The sequence below is a fragment of the Chroicocephalus ridibundus genome, chromosome 2 (genome assembly GCF_963924245.1).
Source record: "Chroicocephalus ridibundus chromosome 2, bChrRid1.1, whole genome shotgun sequence".
NCBI classification, from domain to species: Eukaryota; Metazoa; Chordata; class Aves; order Charadriiformes; family Laridae; genus Chroicocephalus; species Chroicocephalus ridibundus.
Genome location: NC_086285.1, coordinates 169,727,777 through 169,745,244, shown reverse-complemented (window position 1 = coordinate 169,745,244; position 17,468 = coordinate 169,727,777). Strand labels below are relative to the sequence as shown.

At 74.0% G+C, this 17,468-nt stretch overlaps 1 protein-coding gene across 2 annotated transcripts in view; it reads right to left on the bottom strand.

Annotated features, from left to right (window-relative positions):
- Positions 1-15,193, bottom strand: part of LOC134512317 (microtubule-actin cross-linking factor 1, isoforms 6/7-like) — a 29,381-nt gene extending 14,188 nt beyond the window's left edge. The window contains exons 1-18 of one of the 2 annotated variants that reach the window (XM_063327701.1): positions 15,117-15,193; positions 14,394-14,499; positions 7,723-8,306; positions 7,169-7,345; positions 6,833-7,002; positions 5,790-5,949; positions 5,605-5,689; positions 4,961-5,190; positions 4,652-4,771; positions 4,366-4,473; positions 3,981-4,199; positions 3,321-3,524; positions 3,016-3,247; positions 2,666-2,892; positions 1,602-1,724; positions 1,310-1,411; positions 712-813; positions 98-253 (exon numbers count right to left, since the gene is read on the bottom strand). In XM_063327701.1, the coding sequence (XP_063183771.1) occupies positions 98-253; positions 712-813; positions 1,310-1,411; positions 1,602-1,724; positions 2,666-2,892; positions 3,016-3,247; positions 3,321-3,524; positions 3,981-4,199; positions 4,366-4,473; positions 4,652-4,771; positions 4,961-5,190; positions 5,605-5,689; positions 5,790-5,949; positions 6,833-7,002; positions 7,169-7,345; positions 7,723-8,306; positions 14,394-14,445 (3,051 nt within the window). In that variant the 5' untranslated portion in view covers positions 14,446-14,499; positions 15,117-15,193. Of the gene's footprint in view, positions 1-97; positions 254-711; positions 814-1,309; positions 1,412-1,601; positions 1,725-2,665; positions 2,893-3,015; positions 3,248-3,320; positions 3,525-3,980; positions 4,200-4,365; positions 4,474-4,651; positions 4,772-4,960; positions 5,191-5,604; positions 5,690-5,789; positions 5,950-6,832; positions 7,003-7,168; positions 7,346-7,722; positions 8,307-10,156; positions 10,309-14,393; positions 14,500-15,116 lie in introns of those variants that run through there. The other variant, XM_063327702.1, reaches the window with a different exon arrangement.
- Positions 15,194-17,468: the final 2,275 nt, after the last annotated feature.

The window sequence follows — 17,468 nt, the reverse complement described above, 5'->3', positions numbered from 1 at the left end:
AAACCAGCACGGCCCCCCCGCCGCACTGCCCCAGCCGCGGCTCTTGCCCCGTGCGGGTGGTAGATGCTGCCCCGCAGCCCCCGGGCGCCGTCCCTACCTGTCGGCTGACCATCTCCTCCTCCAGCCGGTCCCAGCGCCGGCGGAAGTCGTTGAGCGCGGCCGGGGGCTCCCCCTGCCCCCCGCCCCCCGCGCTGCCCGGGTGCCGCAGGCTCTCCACGTCCACCTTGCACTGGTAGAGCTCCCTCTTGAACTCCTGCGGGGCAGCGTGAGCGGGGACCCCCGGCCCCGCACGCGGAGGTGTGGGTCTGACATGCCATCAGGCAGGGCATGGCATGGCACAGCACGGCACGGCACGGCATGGCACAGCATGGCCCGGCACGGCACAGCATGGCATGGCACAGCACGGCACGGCATGGCATGGCACGGCACGGCACGGCACGACATGGCATGCTGTGTTTGGGTCTGGTTTGTCACGGCACGGCACAGCTTGGCACAGCTTGCCACGGGCACCTGGGCCCCGAGCTCCTCCTCGTGGGGAGCTCTGCCCTGCTCGGGGCACCTCGGCGCAGCAGGATGTGGCCACCCCGGGCAGGACTTGGCCACCCGGTGCCCACCACCCAACGTGCCACCCTTCCATCCCACGGCTGCCCACAGCCCCCCACCTGCCCCCCCCAGGGCCTGGGGCCCCTCCTGCAGCCCCCCCCGCCCCACCTTCAGCTCCGCCAGCTGCTGCTGCACCATGTCCAGGTCGCCGCCGACGAGGAACTCCTCCGCCATGCGCAGCTCGGCCGCATCCAGCCACTCCAACAGCCGCTGGCGACCGAGAGGGACCCTGGGCTCGGGGAGGGGGGTTCCTCCCCCCCACACTGTCCCCAGCCCCAGCCCCGTGTGCCAGACAGGTCACCCCTGCCAGGACCGCCGTGCCCGGGGGGCACGCTGACCCCTGCGCCCCACAGCCCCGTGGCCCGGAGCGGGGCCGGGACCCGCCGTGGTCCCCAGGGAGGGACGGAGGATGCCCCATCCCCCCCGCCACCGAGGGGAACTGCCATTTGGGGACGTCACGCTGGGGTAGGACATAGGCACAGCCGGCCCCGCAGCCCCGCCAGCCCCCCAACCAAGGCACCGTCACGGCCCTATGGCCCAGCTGGCCCCACGTCCCCGAAGTCCTGCCCAGCCCCACCGCCAGCTCCTGGACCACCACGCTGGCCCCGCGGTGCCCCCGCGGCCCCGAGCGGGGACAGGAGGGTGACGCGGGTGGGGGGCAGGCCCCTGTGGGGGGTGTCTGCCCGCGCGGCCCCCGGCTCCCCACCTGCATGGTCTCCTGGTAGCTGATGGCGGCCTGGAGCTGCTCCTCGAGGCGCGCGAACCGCTCCGTCCACACCTTGCTCAGGCCGTGCCAGGAGCAGTAGAGCTGCGGCCGGGCGCGGGGTCAGCGGCGCCGCCGGGGTCCCTCCCGCGGGGACACCGGCCCGGCACGGCCACCCGCCCAGCCCCGCACCGGGACACCCGGGGGACTTCAGCAGGGTCCCGCCGCGGCTCAGCCCCGGGAACCCCCCAGACCCCCCACGTCCCTCGCCGGCCCCACGCCCGCCGGCACTCACATCGTCCAGGCTCTTGGTGACGTCGGGCTTGTCGGGGTCCCCGCAGGAGGACATCAGCTCCACGCCCAGGCTGCCCAGCGCGTCCAGCTCGCCCTGCAGCGCGTCGATCTCCTCCCGCAGCGCCTGCGGGACGCCATGGGGCTCGGCCCTCACCGTGCCGGGGGCCGGCTGGGCCATGGGGCTACCTGTGCTGTGGGGCTGGCTGGGCTGCGGGGCTGGAAGGGGCTGGGCGCTGACTGTGCCATGGGGCTGTCTGGGCTATGGGGCTACTCGTGCTGTGGGGCCGGACATGCCGTGGGGCTGTCTGGGCTGTGGGGCTACTCGTGCTGTGGGGCCGGACATGCCGTGGGGCTGCCCGAGCTATGGGACTACCCATGGTGTGGGGCTGCCTGTGCCGTGGGGCTCCCTGTGCTATGGGGCTGCCTGTGCCACGGGGCTGCCCACGCTGTGGGGCTGCCCACGCTGTGGGGCTACTCGTGCTGTGGGGCCGGACATGCCGTGGGGCTGTCTGGGCTATGGGGCTACTCATGCTGTGGGGCTGGACATGCCGTGGGGCTGTCTGGGCTGTGGGGCTACTCGTGCTGTGGGGCCGGACATGCCGTGGGGCTGTCTGGGCTGTGGGGCTACTCGTGCTGTGGGGCCGGACATGCCGTGGGGCTGCCCGAGCTATGGGACTACCCATGGTGTGGGGCTGCCTGTGCCGTGGGGCTCCCTGTGCTATGGGGCTGCCCGTGCCACGGGGCTGCCCACGCTGTGGGGCTGTCTGGGCTGTGGGGCTACTCGTACTGTGGGGCCGGACATGCCGTGGGGCTGCCCGAGCTATGGGACTACCCATGGTGTGGGGCTGCCTGTGCCGTGGGGCTCCCTGTGCTATGGGGCTGCCTGTGCCATGGGGCTGCCCACGCTGTGGGGCTGCCCACGCTGTGGGGCTGCCTGTGTCTTGGGGCTGTCTGACCTACGGGGCTCCCTGTGCCGTGGGGCTCCCTGTGCTATGGGTCTGGCCATGCCGTGGGGCTGCCCGTGCCACGGGGCTGCCCACCGAGCGCCCCCCCGCCCCGCGGTACCTGCATGGTGCGCAGGCGGGCGCGGATGGCCTCGGGTTCGCCGCCCGCCTCCTCCAGCCCCAGCACCAGCTGCTGGGTGTCGCTGAGCGTCAGCGCCAGCTCGGCCAGCCCCTGCCAGAACCGCTCGGCCAGGGCCAGCAGCTCCCGCAGCCACCGCTCCTGCTCCTGGCAGCGGCCCCGCAGGCTGCCCCAGCGCGACAGCAGCTCCGCCGTCCGCTCCTGGATCCCTGCGGGGCGACAGGGGGACGGGGCTCAGCCTGGGGCTCCTCGGGGCGCCGACAGGGACGCGGCACCCCGACACGGCCCCGCCGGGACGCTCCGGGCGCGGGGACGCACGGCTGTGTCGGTACCTCTGGCGGCGGCATCGGAGTTGGCCGCCTGCATGCTGGCCAGCAGCTCGCCGCCCTGCGCCCGGACGCTCTCCAGGGCCACCCCGAGCTTCTCCAGCTCGCCCAGGGCCAGGCTGTTCTCCCGGATCTGCTCCCGCAGGTGGTCCGCGTCCCCGCGGACCGGGGGCTGGCTCTGCAGCCGGCTCTGCAGCCGCTCCAGGCATTCCAGCAGCAGGTCCATGCGCTCCGTCAGCTGCGGGGACACCGGCCCCGTCACCCGATGGGGAGCCCCGGGGGACCCCAGCCCCCCGGTGCCGTGGCCGTACCTGGCTGTAGCGCGGCAGGGCGTCCTCCAGCAGAGCTGCCGCCTGCCGCACGCGCTCGCGGACGCGGCCGTACTGCTCCTCCGCCTCCCGCCAGCGCTGCCGGAACGCGGCGCCCTGCTCCGGGCTCAGCTCCACCAGCTGCGCCGAGACGCGCTGCAGCTTCCCCATGAGGGGCCGGTGCTCGGCGATGGCCTCCCGCAGGCACTGGGGGCAGGGGAAGGGCCGTGGGGGGGCCGCAGGGACAGGACGGGGCGCGCGGGGACGTGTCCCGGTGCTGCCGCCGGGCTGAACCCGCGCCCTCGCCCGGGCGCAGTCCGTGATGGACAGTGTCCGTGCCCCCCGGCTACCGCACCGGTGCCACCTCGCCCGGGCTCCGCTCACGGCAGATGGTGCCTGTGTGTGCCGGGTACCGCGCCGGTGCCCCCTCCATCCCGTGCACCATCACTCCACTCCTGACACTGCACACGGGCTCTGCTCATGACGGACGGTGCCCACGCGTGTTGGGTACCGCACCGGTGCCTCCTCGCCTGGGCTCGGTTCATGATGGATGGTGCCCGTGCACCTCGGGTACCGCACCGGTGCCCCCTCCGTTCCATGCCCCACCGCTCCCGACCCCGCCGAGCGCGTCCCTGCCCTCCCCTTCCCCACCTCCCCCCTCACCTGCAGCAGCGCCTGCTGCTCCTTGAAGGCCTCGTAGCTGATGGCGTTGGGGGAAAGCTGCACCCCGAGGCCCTGTGTCTCCTCCAGCCACGGCGACAGCTCCTGGTGGGCCTCGGCGAACTGGGCCAGCAGGGACTGGGCGTGCTCCAGCTGGACGGCGCAGGCTCCGCAGCGCAGGGAGAGCTGCTCCGTGCGCTCCCGCAGCACCTGCACCGAGGGCTGCGGGGACGGGCGGCTCACCGCGGCGCCAGGGACGCTGGGCGCCGGCAGCGGCAGCAGCAGCAGCCCACCCAGCATCGGTGGCAGCAGCGTCCCCCCGGGCACCAGCGGGCACCACGCGGGTGCCGTGCGGGTGTGTTTGGCACCGTGCGGGTGCTGGGCTCACCTGGAGGCGCAGGCGCAGGGGCTCGGGGCAGGAGCGGAGCAGTGGGTCCGAGACCCCCAGCAGACGCTCCGCCAGCCCCCGGTGGTGCAGGACCTCGGCGGAGAGCAGCTGGAAGGACGGAGGCGTGTGGGTGCCGGGTCCCGCACAGACGGTGGCAGTTCCACCCCATTTTGGGGGGGGGGGGGTCAGGAGCCCAGCGGGGCAGGGACGCAGAGCGGGGTCCCCGGGGACCTCCGGGCACCCCTTTGGGGTGGGGGTACGTGGGGCGCAGCCGGCGCAGACCCACCTTCTGTTCGGAGAGCTGGGAGCGCAGGGCCTGGGCGTCCAGCTGCACGTGGCCGATCTCCTCCAGCCGCTGGCCCAGCCCGGCCAAGTGGGCGAGTTGGGAGTCCAGGATCTGCTCGAACTGCGGGGGAGAGGAGAGGAGACCCCTCAGGGAGGGCAGGAGCACCGGGGCGGCCGCTCCAGGACACCGCCCCCGCCGCTGGTCACCGCCGGCACCTGCTGCCATGACCCGGCGCGCCCCTTCCCCGCCACGCCGGGGAGCGGTGACGGGGGCAGAGCACGACGGTCTCCAGCGCCCCGCGCCCCGCACCTTCTCCCCGTCGCTGGCGCTGAGCGGGGGCTCCTGGCTGTCCCAGGAGGCCACCTCCTTCTCCAGGCGTCCCAGCCACAGCGCCAGGTCCTCCTGGGCAGTGCCCAGGCGGGAGGAGGCCTCCAGGGTCTGCCCCAGACGGTGCACGGTGTCGGCGCTGCTCTGGCCCAGGATGAGGTACCGCATCCGCAGGGACTCCATCTTCTCCTGCGCCAGCTGGGCCTCCTCCCCTGCGGCAGCACCGCAGCCGGCATCAGCGCGGCCGCTCACGGCGTCCCCGGGGACGGGGACCTGCCGCAACGACGCCTTCCCTCCCTCGCCATGGTACCCCTGTCCCAGCCGTCCCCCTCCTCTGCCTCCCCTGGACCCCTTTCCCCCGCAGGAGCCGAAACGCAGCTCCCGGACACCCCCGGCTGCCGGCGCACCCTGTCCCACCGTGCCCTGACCCCCCGTCCCCTCTCCATCCCCCGGGATGCTGCCACCCCCACGGCAACGCCGCGCTCCCACAGCCGCTGGCAGCCTCACAGCGCCCCGCAGATGCCCATCGCCCGCGGTGCCCGCGGTGCCGGCACCCCCAGCGCTCTCGGTTCCCTCCCTCCCACCTCCCGGCCCCGCAGCCGCCGCCGCCAGCCAACGCCACTCGCCTGTCACCATCTCCAGCACCCGCTGCCCGCTCTCCAGGGCGACGTCCAGCTCTCCCAGCCGCCCGCGGATCTCCTCGCAGAGGGCCTGGGCGAGAGGCTCCGGTGGCAGCCCGTCCCCGCCGTCCCCCAGCCCTCCCCATGGCGCCCGTGCCATGGCGGGTGCCGGCGCCCACCCGAGCCCTGACCTGGGTTTGCCGGTGGGCGTCCTGCACGCGGGCGACGCAGCCGTCGGCGCGCCAGAGCTGGGCCAACTGCCGCTCCGTGGCACCGAGCCACTCCTGGAAGGAGTCCACCGCCTCCTGGAAGGCCTGTGCCGCCGGCAGGATCCGCTCCAGGCGGCCGTACCTGCGCCGGGAAGGACGGGTGAGCCGGGGAGGGCGACAGCGGGCGCCGGACCGAGGCGCTGGATGGAGACGCCGCCTGTCCCCCTGCCACCGGGGCCGGGTGGCCAATTCCCAGCTCTGGGGTCCCTCCGTCCCCCGCCCCAAAGGTTCCCACCCCACGTGTGAGGGGGGAGGTGAGGCCGGCACCCCCCGACCGGCCCAGGCAGCGCCGGGAGCACCACGAGGGGAGGCTGACGGTGCCTGGGGCTTCGTCCCGGTGAGGGGTGGGGACACGGGGACGCAGGATGAGGCAGCCCCTGCCCGGCTCCATCACCCATCGGCTGCCCGTCCCCGCAGGGCAGGATCCCCCCTGCCCCGCCATCACGCTGCCAACCAGGCTGGGCACCGGCATGGCGACACTGCGGCACGCAGCCACGCTGCTCCGCGCCAGGCCCAGCCGGACCCCAGCTGCCGGCGGCCAAGGACCGGCTCTCGCCCTGGAGCTCCCCGGCCTCGTGCCGGAGCAGCGGCAGAACCACGAGACACCGGGGCCAGGAAGGAGGGGAGAGACGTGGCGAGAGCCGGTGCCGGAGCAGAGCCCTCGCCCGCCGCTCGGCACCATGCCCGAACTGCTCCGGACAGAGCCCCTCATTGCCGGCGGTGGGGAGGGCCGGGCAGTGCGGCGACGGCAGCCGGCAGAGCCCGGTGAGGCCCTGGAGACCAACCCTGCACCGCGGGCAGCGGGTCTGCGGGGCACGGTGCCGCCCGGCACAGGGGGATGGTGCCGGTGCCTCTGCCAGGGCAGCCCCGGCGCCAGGGGCAGAGCACGCCGGGATGGCAGGGGGGGACGTAGCACCGCAGACGCTGCCGGGAGTCTCTGTGCCAAGGTCTCGGCCCCGACCCACCTGGCTTCAGCCTCCTGCATCAGCTTGCCCCACTTCTCCCCGAGGCCGGAGATGCCGCCGCCGCCCTCGGGTACCGCCGCGGTGCCGGAGCCGTGTGCCGGCGTCACGGGCCTGTCCTGCAGGACCAACTCCACACGCGGCCTCCGCTCCTCCAGCAGCCGCTTCAGGAGCTGCAAGGCAGTGGGGACACGGCGCTGTGCCGGGGACCCGCTCCCTCCCGCGCCGCCTCGGCACGGCACGGCGCTGCCGGCAGCCCCAGCGCGGCCGCTCTGCCCCGGCCCCTAATCCCCGGCGGGGAGCGGCGTGGGTGGGACGCGCCGGCCGGGATCCGCCGACCTTCTGCTCCTCCAGCTGCGCCTTCGCCACCTTCGCCTCCGCCGAGGGCGGCTTCTGGTTGCCCACCAACTCCTCCATGTCGGCCACCCAGGCCAGCAGGTTCTCCAGCGTGTCCTGCGCTCGCTCCGCGCCCGCCGCCGCCGCCTCCTCGGGGACGGGGACCGCCCGCGGGGACACCTGGGGAGAGAGGTGCCGTGGGGCAGCCGTGGGGCGGCCGTGGGGCTGGGGTGCGACCCTTTGCACCGCGCCCCATCCAGGAGGCGACGCCGGGGACAGAGGGACCTGGCCCTGCCCCGTCGGCCATGCCAGGCTCTCCGCTGACCCACGCTCCTCCTCGGGGCCGGAGGACCCCACAGCAGGGACCACGCACCCCACGCACCCCTCCGGACCCCCGGCACCCACGGGGCTGCATGGGGCGCAGACCCCAGCGGTGCCGGAGGGCGGTGGGGGGCACATGGCCCGACGCCGGCCCCAGCCGAGACCCGCTTGTGGAGAGCAGCGCGCCGGGGCCGGCACGGCCGTTCCGCAGCGGGGGGTCCCTGCCCGGCGGTCACCTCTGCGGCGTCCGTGTGTCCGGTGCGGCTGCCCACCGCGAGCTCCCCCGCGCGCTCCGTCAGCACCGTGACCGTCCGGGTGACCAGGGTCTCGCCGCCCTTCTCGCCGGCCGGGTACTCGGTCACCTCCACGATCTCCGTCACGATGGTCTCCGTCACCTCCGTCACCTCCGTCACCTCCCGGGTGGTGACGGGTTTCCAGGACCAGGTGCCGCGGGGGGCGCCGGCCCGGGGGGGGGTCCAGGCTGCGCCCCCCGCCTGCCCCTTCAGCGGGACGCAGGCGGTGCTGCCGTTGGGCACCGCCACCTCCGACTGGCTGCGCTTCAGCGCGGGGCTGCCCGACCCGCTCCAGCCGGCACCGGGCACAGGGCTCCAGCCATTCTCCACCGGCGCCTTCTCCGGCAGCCCCGGCCAGGGCTCTGCCGCGCTCCCGCCGGGCGGCTGCCCCGCGTCCGGCCCCGGCTCACGGAGCTGCGGCTCCCGGAGGAGCTCCTCCGACCGCCGGCTCTTCTCGCCCAGGCAGCTGGGCCGGCTCACCGAGTTCCCCATGGCGCGGGCGCCGGGCCCCCGCCTCAGATCCCGGCCTGAAACGAGCCAGGGGGGGAAGGACGCGCGTTATTGCAGCCGCCGCGGGGCTGCGTGACGCCTGGACCCTGGCTCACCCTCGCCCGCGCGGGATTTTGGGGGTCCCACACACCCCCCTGAGCAACGGCACGCGGCGAGCCGGGGACAGGGAGGGACGAGGTCCTGGCCATGGGAGGGAGGGGACCCCGAGGGACGCCCGGCCCTGTCACCCCACGGCTCGGCGTGCGGGGCGCGCGTCTCGTGAGCAGAGGCGGCGGTAGCAGGTACCGGTGGCGGCGGCGGCGGCGCAGGGCGCCCGGCAGACGGGCAGATGCTCCCGCCCAGCACCGCTTTGTGCCGTAAGATTAACGCCAGCGGGGCCGGGAGAAAAGGGCCATCTGTCTGCGGGGCCGGCGAAGGGGGTCTCGGGGGGAGCGGGACCGGGGGCAGCGTCCCTCGGGGGGCACCCACCCGGCGGGGGGGGCGGGGGCAGCGTCCCCACCCTGCCGCAGCCATAAATCCCCCGCGACACCCGGCAGGACCCTCCCACGCCGGAGCCTGCCACAGCCCCACCGCAGTGCCTGGACCCACGGCTGCCTGCGCCTGGACCCACGGCTGCCAGACCCACGGCCGCCCGTACCCAGACCCACAGCCGCCTGCGCCTGGACCCACGGCTGCTCACACCCAGACCCACGGCCGCTCACACCCAGACCCACAGCTGCCTACACTTGGACCCATGGCTGACCGTACCCCGACCCACAGCTGCCTGTGCCCGGACCCCCCCGCACACACGCACACCCCCCACACACTTCTCACGGCCCCACGCTGCCGCACGGGCACCGCCGCCGCGCGCCGCCCAACAGGCCGAGACCGCAGGGCACCGCGCGCCCACCACCAGCAGGGCACCACCAGGCTCCGCGCCACGCGAACGCCCCCGCGTCAGCCGCGCACACGCAGCGGGGCCTGCCCCACGCCCACGGGCACCCGCAGCACCCCGGGGTGCTCGCTCCCGCCTGGCCGGAGCACCTGCAGCCCCCGCGGCGCAGCGCGGCACTCCGTGGCACGCCGTGGCACGCATCACGGGCGCAGTCCTCGTGCCCGGGCTGTGCACGCTCGCACGCGGCCACAGCGACGCCCCGACACGCCGGCACACGGGGAGGCTGCGCAGCCCCACGCTGGGGACAGGGATGGGGACAGGGATGGGGGACATGGATTGGGGACAACGGGGCCGGGGACACCAATGGGGACACAAGGCTGGGGACAGGGGTGGGGACACCAACAGGGACACGAGGGTGGGGATGGCAATTGAGACATGGATGGGGACATGGATGGGGACAGGGATGGGGACAGGGATGGGGACAATGGGGCTGGGGACACCAATGGGGACACAAGGCTGGGGACAGGGATGGGACAAAGATGGGGAAAAGGCTGTGGACACGGATAGGGGGACACTGATGGGGATGCTGATGGGGACATGGATGGGGGGACACAGACCAGGACATGGATGGGGACATGGATGGGGGGACACGGATGGGGGGACACAGACCAGGACATGGATGGGGACAAAGATGGGGAAAAGGCTGTGGACACGGATAGGGGGACACCGATGGGGACGCTGATGGGGACATGGATGGGGACATGGATGGGGGGACACAGACCAGGACATGGATGGGGACATGGATGGGGACATGGATGGGGACACCGATGCTGGGGACGCGCATGGGGACAGGGCTGGGGAGCGGCAGCGCAGCCCGGGGGGGACCCGCCCGCATCCCCCGCCCCGACCCCCGCCCCCGCGGTCTCCCCCCCCCCCCCCCGCAGGGTCCCCGCCCCGGCGCCCCCCGCCCCCCCCCCCGCGCCCCGCACTCACCCCTCGGCGGAGCCGGGCGTCCATGGGGCCGGGGCCGGGCCGGGGGGGCTCCGCCGCCGCCGCCGCCGCCCCCCCCCGTTACCGCCGCCCGGGCATCGCCCGCCCCGGCCCCGCCGCCGCCTTTGTGCGCTGCGCGGGGCGGGGGACGGGGCGGGGGGACGGGGCGGCCGCGGGGCCGCGGGGGCTGCGGGGGCTCGGGCTGGGCCCGGCCGGCGGGGCCGCCCCCCGCCGCCCCCCGCCCCCGCGTTAACCCCTCGGCCGCCGCCCGGCGCCGTTACCGGGGAAACCCCCGGGGACTCGCAGCCATCCCGGGCGGGGGAGGGGAGCGCCGCGTTCCCACCGGCCGCGCGGGGGGCGGGACCCCCCCGGGACCTCCCCCCAACCGGCACCGACCCGGGAACCCCCAACTGCACCGACCCGGGACCCGCCCCCGCAACCGGCACCGACCCGGGACCGCCCCCCCCCAACCGACACCGACCCGGGACCCCCCCCAACCGGCACCGACCCCCAACCGGCACCGACCCGAGACCCCCCAACTGCACCGACCCGGGACCCCCCCACCCCAACTGCACCAACACGGGACCTCCCCCCAACCGGCACCGACCCGGGACCCCCCCCCCAACCGACACCGACCCGGGAACCCCCAACTGCACCGACCCGGGACCCCCCCACCCCAACTGCACCAACACGGGACCTCCCCCCAACCGGCACCGACCCGAGACCGGCCCCCCCCAACCAGCACCGACCCGAGACCCCCCAACTGCACCGACCCGGGACCCCCCCCTCAACCGACACCGACCCGGGACCCCCCAACCGGCACCGACCCGGGACCCCCCAACTGCGCCGACCCGGGACCCCCCCCGAGCCGGCACCGACCCGGGACCCCCCAACCAGCACCGAGCCGGGACCCCCCAACCGACACCGACCCGGGACCCCCCAACTGCACCGACCCGGGACCCCCCAACTGCACCGACCCGGGACCCCCCCCGAGCCGGCACCGACCCGAGACCCCCCCAACCGGCACCGGCACCGACACGCGGGGGGGGGGGGGGGACGGCCAGGACACCCTGAACCGGCACCGACAGACCCGCGGGGGCCGCAGGGACCCCCCCGAACCGGGACCGACCCATAGCGGGGGAGCAGCAGGGAGCCCCCCCCCGCAACTGGCATTGGGACCCGCACCCTGCACGCACCGCATCCCTTGCAGGCCTGCGCCCCACAGCAGCACAGCCCCATAGCTGCACGGCCCCACGGCAGCACGGCCCCACGGCAGCATGGCCCCACGGCGGCACAGGCCCATAGCTGCACAGCCCCACAGCTGTACAGCCCCACGGCAGCACGGCCCCATAGCTGCACAGCCCCACGGCAGCACGGCCTCATAGCTGCACAGCCCCACGGCAGCATGGCCCCACGGCGGCACAGCCCCATAGCTGCACAGCCCCACAGCTGTACAGCCCCACGGCAGCATGGCCCCACGGCAGCACGGCCCCATAGCTGCACAGCCCCATAGCGGCTCAGCCTCGCGGCAGCACAGCCCCATGGCAGCACAACCCCATGGCAGCACGGCCCCACGGCAGCACAGCCCCATAGCGGCACAGCCCCACGTGGGACGGACCTGCAGCAGCCCAGCCCCATAGCTGCACAGCCCCACAGCAGCACGGCCCCACAGCCCCTGGCGGGTGCACTGACCCCCAGCTCCAGCCCCCCCCCCAGTCACGGTGCCCTCGCCCGGGCTGGGGGGAGCAGGGCAGGGATGGGGCGGTTGGGGGCAAAACCCACCCCCCACCCCCCCGAGCCGGGGTCCCCCAGGCCCTGAGACCCCCCACCTCTGCCCTGGGGCACGAGGGGCTGGGCGGGAGGGGGCAGGGGGTGCTGGGGGGGGGCGGCTCCCGCCCGGGGAGCACGTGGCGAGACCCCCATCCCCAGCCCAGCCCCGGCAGAGCGGCCCCACGGCAGGCGAGGGGCCCACGGGACGGGGGTCCTGCCCCACACAAAGGGGAGCGTCGCGCCCCGCTGATGGATGGGGCTCCCCCGGGGGCTGCTGCGGGCGGCGGGGGGGGGCCGGGGGCTTTGTCTGCGCCGCTGCCGGAGACGCTGCAGGGAATTAGCGCGTCTCCTGCGGCACGGCGGCAGCATCATCCCCATCCTCATCCTCATCCTCATCCTCATCCTCCTCCTCATCCTCCTCATCCCCATCCCCTTCCTCATCCCCATCCTCATCCTCCTCCTCCTCATCATCCTCATCCCCATCCCCATCCCCATCCTCCTCCTCCTCCTCCTCCTCCTCCTCATCCCCATCCCCATCCCCTTCCTCATCCCCATCCTCATCCTCCCCGCTCGGCTCCGGCGCCCGCCCGCTGCCCCATGGAGCACCAGGAACTGGGGCTGGCCTGGGGGGGCTGCTCCCCTCCCCTGCTGCCCCATGGCTGGGTCCCCCACCGCCTCCCACCCTTCTCCCCGCTGCCCCACGGGGGCCACGCACGAGCCCTGGGACACCCCCCCGCCCCCCCCGGGCTCGGCCGCCATGCTGGCGAGGTGGCACCGTGGCCACCCCATGGCACCCCCGGCCGCCCCACAGCAGCCGGTGTGGGGCAGGGGGCAACGAGCTCGGCAGCCCCCAGGCACGGCGGCGGCAGGGGGGCGACAGGGGGTGTCAGGGGGCGACAGGGGGTGACAGGGGGTGACAGGGGGACCCCGGCGGGGGGGGGAGCGGCAGCTCAGATGCGGGCGGCCCGTGGGCCTGTGCGGGGCCGGGGCTTTGTCTGCGCGGGGCCGCGGCAATGAATGGCCCTTTCAGTTTGTGCCGCCATGTGTGCGGCGGGGCCCGCTGCCCGCCGGGCCCCCGACAAAAGCAGCCGGCGAGGGACGGTTGGGCCAGGGGGGGCCGGGGGCAGCCCCCGCCGCGGGTGCTCCCCGGTGGGGCAACGGGGGCCGTGGCCAGTGCCGGTACCGGTGGGGGGGAGGACGATGGAGGAGCGTTCCCCGGGTCCGGGCTGGGGGGCGAGCAGGGGGCAGGCGAGGTCGGGGCAGCGCGGCACATGGCCGGGCAGGGGGACGCCCCGCGGGGGCAGGGGGACACGTTCTTACACACCTCGCACGGCCGCACACCCCACACCTGGGCACAGAGACAGGTGAGCGCGCGCCTTGCACGGCCACACGCACCCTGTGCACGGCGGCGCACCCCTCGTATGGTCATGCACCCCACGCCTGGGCAGGGGGACACGTGTGCACGCACCTTGCACGGCTGCGCACCCCTCGTACGGCCGCACACCCCGCACGTGGGCACGGAGACACGTGTTTACACCCCGTGCACGGCTGCACACCCCGTGCGTGGCTGCACTCACCTCGCACAGCCGCACACCCCACGCCTGGGCATGGAGATGCGTGTGCACGCACCTTGCACGGCCGCACGCATCCCGTGCGTGGCTGCACACCCCTCGTCCGGCCACACACCCCCCACACAGGCAGGGGGACGCAGGTGCGTGCACCTTGCACGGCCGCACACCTCTCACCTGGGCACGGAGACACGTGTGCACACCCCGTGCACGGCTGCACACACACACCCCGTGCACGGCTGCACACCCCACTCCTGGGCACGGAGACACGGCTGCGCGCCCCGTGCACGGCTGTGCACACTCTGTGCGTGGCCGCAGACCCCGTGCGTGGCTGCACTCACGTTGTTCGGTCACGCACCCCACGCCTGGGCCGGGGGACACGGCTGCACACCCCGTGCGAAGGCAGGGGAACGCGTGTGCACACCCCCTGCACGGCTGCACACCCCACTCCTGGGCACGGAGACGCGCGTGCACGCACCTTGCACGGCTGCGCACCCCGTGCCTGGGCACAGAGACGTGGCTCCCCACCCCGCGCGTGGCTGCACCATGGCACCGTGGGACATGGCCACCCCCGCAGCCCACAGTGGCCCTGCCGTGGCGGGGCTCGCGCACCAATGCCACAAGCACCGTCAGGGCCACGGGTGCAGCCGGCTGCGAGCCCACGGTGGTGGTGTCAGTGGGGGACGGACCCACGGCACGGGCGAGTACCCCCAGGCTGGGGAGCGGGAACCGGGGTCACCGGGGACCCTGCCTGGCCCGGGGGTGTCACCGGCAGGTGACCGACAGCGTCCCGCTGGCTGTGGCCAAGACCACCCGCCCTTTCGGTGGCCAAGACCTCACCGGCCGCGGTGGAGCCGCGGGCTGGGTCCTGCCCGGCGTCGCGTGCCCGGTGCCGGCGTTACCTGCGTGTCCGTGCCGGGCGGCGGCAGCCTCCTCTCCAGGGCGTCCAGCCATTGCCGCAGCGCCCGCAGCCGCTCCTGCACCTCCGGCCTCCGCGCCGCCCGCCCGCTGCCGAGAGAGCGGGGACACGTGGGGCTGGGGGGGCACGGCCACCCCCGCCCTGCCCGGACCCCCGGCACCCCCCGGCTGCCCCGGCACAGGACGGGGGGGGACGGTGCCCGGGGTGCCAGCGCTGCCCGCGGCACCCACCGCAGGGGATGGCGGCTCAATGGGGCCGGGGACCAGGGGCGCTGGGGACCCCAAAGGTGCCCCCGACCGAGAGCACCCCTTACACCCGTCCGGCCACTGGGGACGCCGGGGCAGGTGGCTCCGGGGGGGCTCTGGACACCCCTCACAGGCTCCCCAGAACCGGCTCGGCCTTGCCCAGTGTCCCCGTGTCCCCCGAGCCGTCCCCAGCCCCTTGGCAGGGGACAATCCCGGGGCCGATGGCCTCCGCCGGGTCCGCTGCCGTCGCCTCTCCCCGCATCTGTGACGCCGTCAAGGTCAACCCAGCGCCGTCCCGGTGGCCACCGGCTCCCCACGCCGGCACCCAGCGCTCGCCCGGTCCCGTCCCTGCTGGCCCCAAGGGGACATTCCCCGCCCGGGCAGCAGACCCCCCCCGGGGGGAGCAGGATTCACCCCGGCCCCCCTCGCCGCACGCACGCGGAGCGCGGTGGTGGCCGTACCTCTCCGTCTCCTCCTCGTCCGGCAATGGCCCCTCCGCGCGCTCCCCGGGGACACCGGTGTCGTCCACAGCGCGGCGCGTCTGGAAGGAGAGAGAGGGACGGGTGGGGACGGGGGGTCGGGACCTGGCAGAGGGGCAGGAGGAGGGGGATCCACCAGCCGCCCCCCGCACAGCGGCGCAGACGTCTCGAGGTGTCACTGCGTCCCCCCGGGGACGGCGTCCCCTGCAGAGGGACAGTCACCGGCACATCACGGAGTCACCAAAGGGTCTGGGTTGAAGGGACCTTAAAGGCCACCCAGTGGCACCCCCTGCCCTGGGCAGGGACACCTCCCACCAGCCCAGGTGGCTCCAAGCCCCGTCCAACCTGGCCTTGAACCCCCCCAGGGATGGGGCAGCCACAGCTTCTCTGGGCAGCCCAAAATTACCCCCAATACGCGCTAATTACTGCCTTGGACACCCCCAGGCCGCACCCGAAGGCCGAGGGAGATGCGCACACGCCTGGGACCCCAGTAATTAACCTGGGACCCCAGTAATTAACCTGTCATTAACCCGGATGAGGCTTTGCCCGGTCGCCCGGCGGAGCGTGAGGAATGGGATCAGCCCGCGGTGCCACCGGGAACCCCGCGGTGGGAAACGGGAGGGCGCGCGGTGCCGGCAGCCGCAGCCCCGGGGGGGTGATGCCGGGTCTGGGGCGGGCTCCAGCCGCCGCGTCCGGCGCGAAGGGCCGCAGGAACGCGCCCAGGGAGGAGGAGGGAGGCGAGAGACCGCCAGCTCCGAGGGTTTCTCCGGGGGATGGAGGGATCCCAGCGCGAGGGCGGCTGCCGAGGTGCCGGAGAGGCTGCGGCAGCGGGAGGGGAAGCGGGAACGCGGGCGACGGAGGTGCCGGGAGGAGGGTGACGAGCACAAGAGCCGTGCGAGGGCAGGTCCACGCGCGTCCGATGCTGGGCACGGGCTCTGGACCGGAGGACCACGGGCTTGATCAACGGCAGATAAATCTGATCCGATGCAGAAAAATTCCTTCATGGAAAGGGCTGTCGGGCGTTGGAAGAGGCTGCCCAGGGCAGCGGGGGAGTCGCCATCCCCGGAGGGATGGAAAAGCCGGGCAGACGCGGCGCTGAGGGACGCGGGGTAGCGGTGGGTTTGGCAGCGCTGGGCGGAGGGTTGGACTCCATGGTCTGAACGGTCCCTTCCAACCCGGACCATCCTCTGATTCTATTCTCCGATTCTATGAAAATCGCCTGCGAAAGGGGCTGCGGGAAGGGCTGAGCTCCCCAGGGACTGAGCGGACCAGACGCTCACCGAGAAGAGGGTCAAGAAGAGACGGACGTTTGTTCACACCCCGAAAACTGGGTAAATACAGAAAAAGGACCGTATTCCACCGCGTTGGAAAGGAGGAGTGGTGGCCTCTCCTCAGCTGAGGAGGCCCCGAGCCCTCCTGTCCGCTGGTCCCCAGCCCCAGGAACGAGCCCTCGAGCAACGAGGGGCTTCGGGCTCTTTCACGCTCTCGGCTGAGGCCGAAGGTGCGGGATGTCGGGCCGTTCCTGGTCTCCACTTTGGCTGCTGGTGGGAACTCGCCCCAACACCCTTCCTGCACCGTGACTCCTGCCTCCTCCCCGCCGCCCCGGCTCACGGAGGGACACAAGGACAACCCGGGTGCACCGGGCAGGAAAACAGCGACGCAGATCACCGAGACACAGTGTCACGTCCCCTGCCGTGGGGACAGGCTGGGAGAGCTGGGGGGGTTCAGCCTGGAGAAGAGAAGGCGCCGGGGAGACCTTCCAGCCCCTTCCAGCCCCTCGAGGGGCTCCGGGAAAGCTGGGGAGGGACTCTGGAGCAGGGAGGGGAGCCATGGGACGAGGGGGAAGGGTTTTAAACCCAAAGAGGGGAGATTTAGACTGAAAATAAGGCAGAAATTCTCCATGATGAAGCTGGTGAGCCCCTGGCCCAGGTTGCCCCGAGAAGCTGTGGCTGCCCCATCCCTGGGGGGGTTCAAGGCCAGGTTGGACGGGGCTTTGGGCAACCTGGGCTGGTGGGAGGTGGCCCTGCCCAGGGCAGGGGGTGGCACTGGGTGGCCTTTAAGGTCCCTTCCCACCCAAACCATTCCACATTCTATCATTCATCCCGCATCCAGCCCCGCTGCCGGAGCCCGATTATGAGGAACCGGCCGGAGGACGCTGCCGCAGGCGGGCGATGGCCGACAGCACTGGGATCCCTGACCACGGCGCCTGGGGTGGGGAACGCTCTTCCCGTGCCCAGCGCCCAGCCCGGGCTGGTGGGGATGGAGCCCTGGTCACTGCTGACGGTTTGTCCCGGCCACGGCGCGGCGTCGCGCCAGCACAGTGCTGGGGACGGG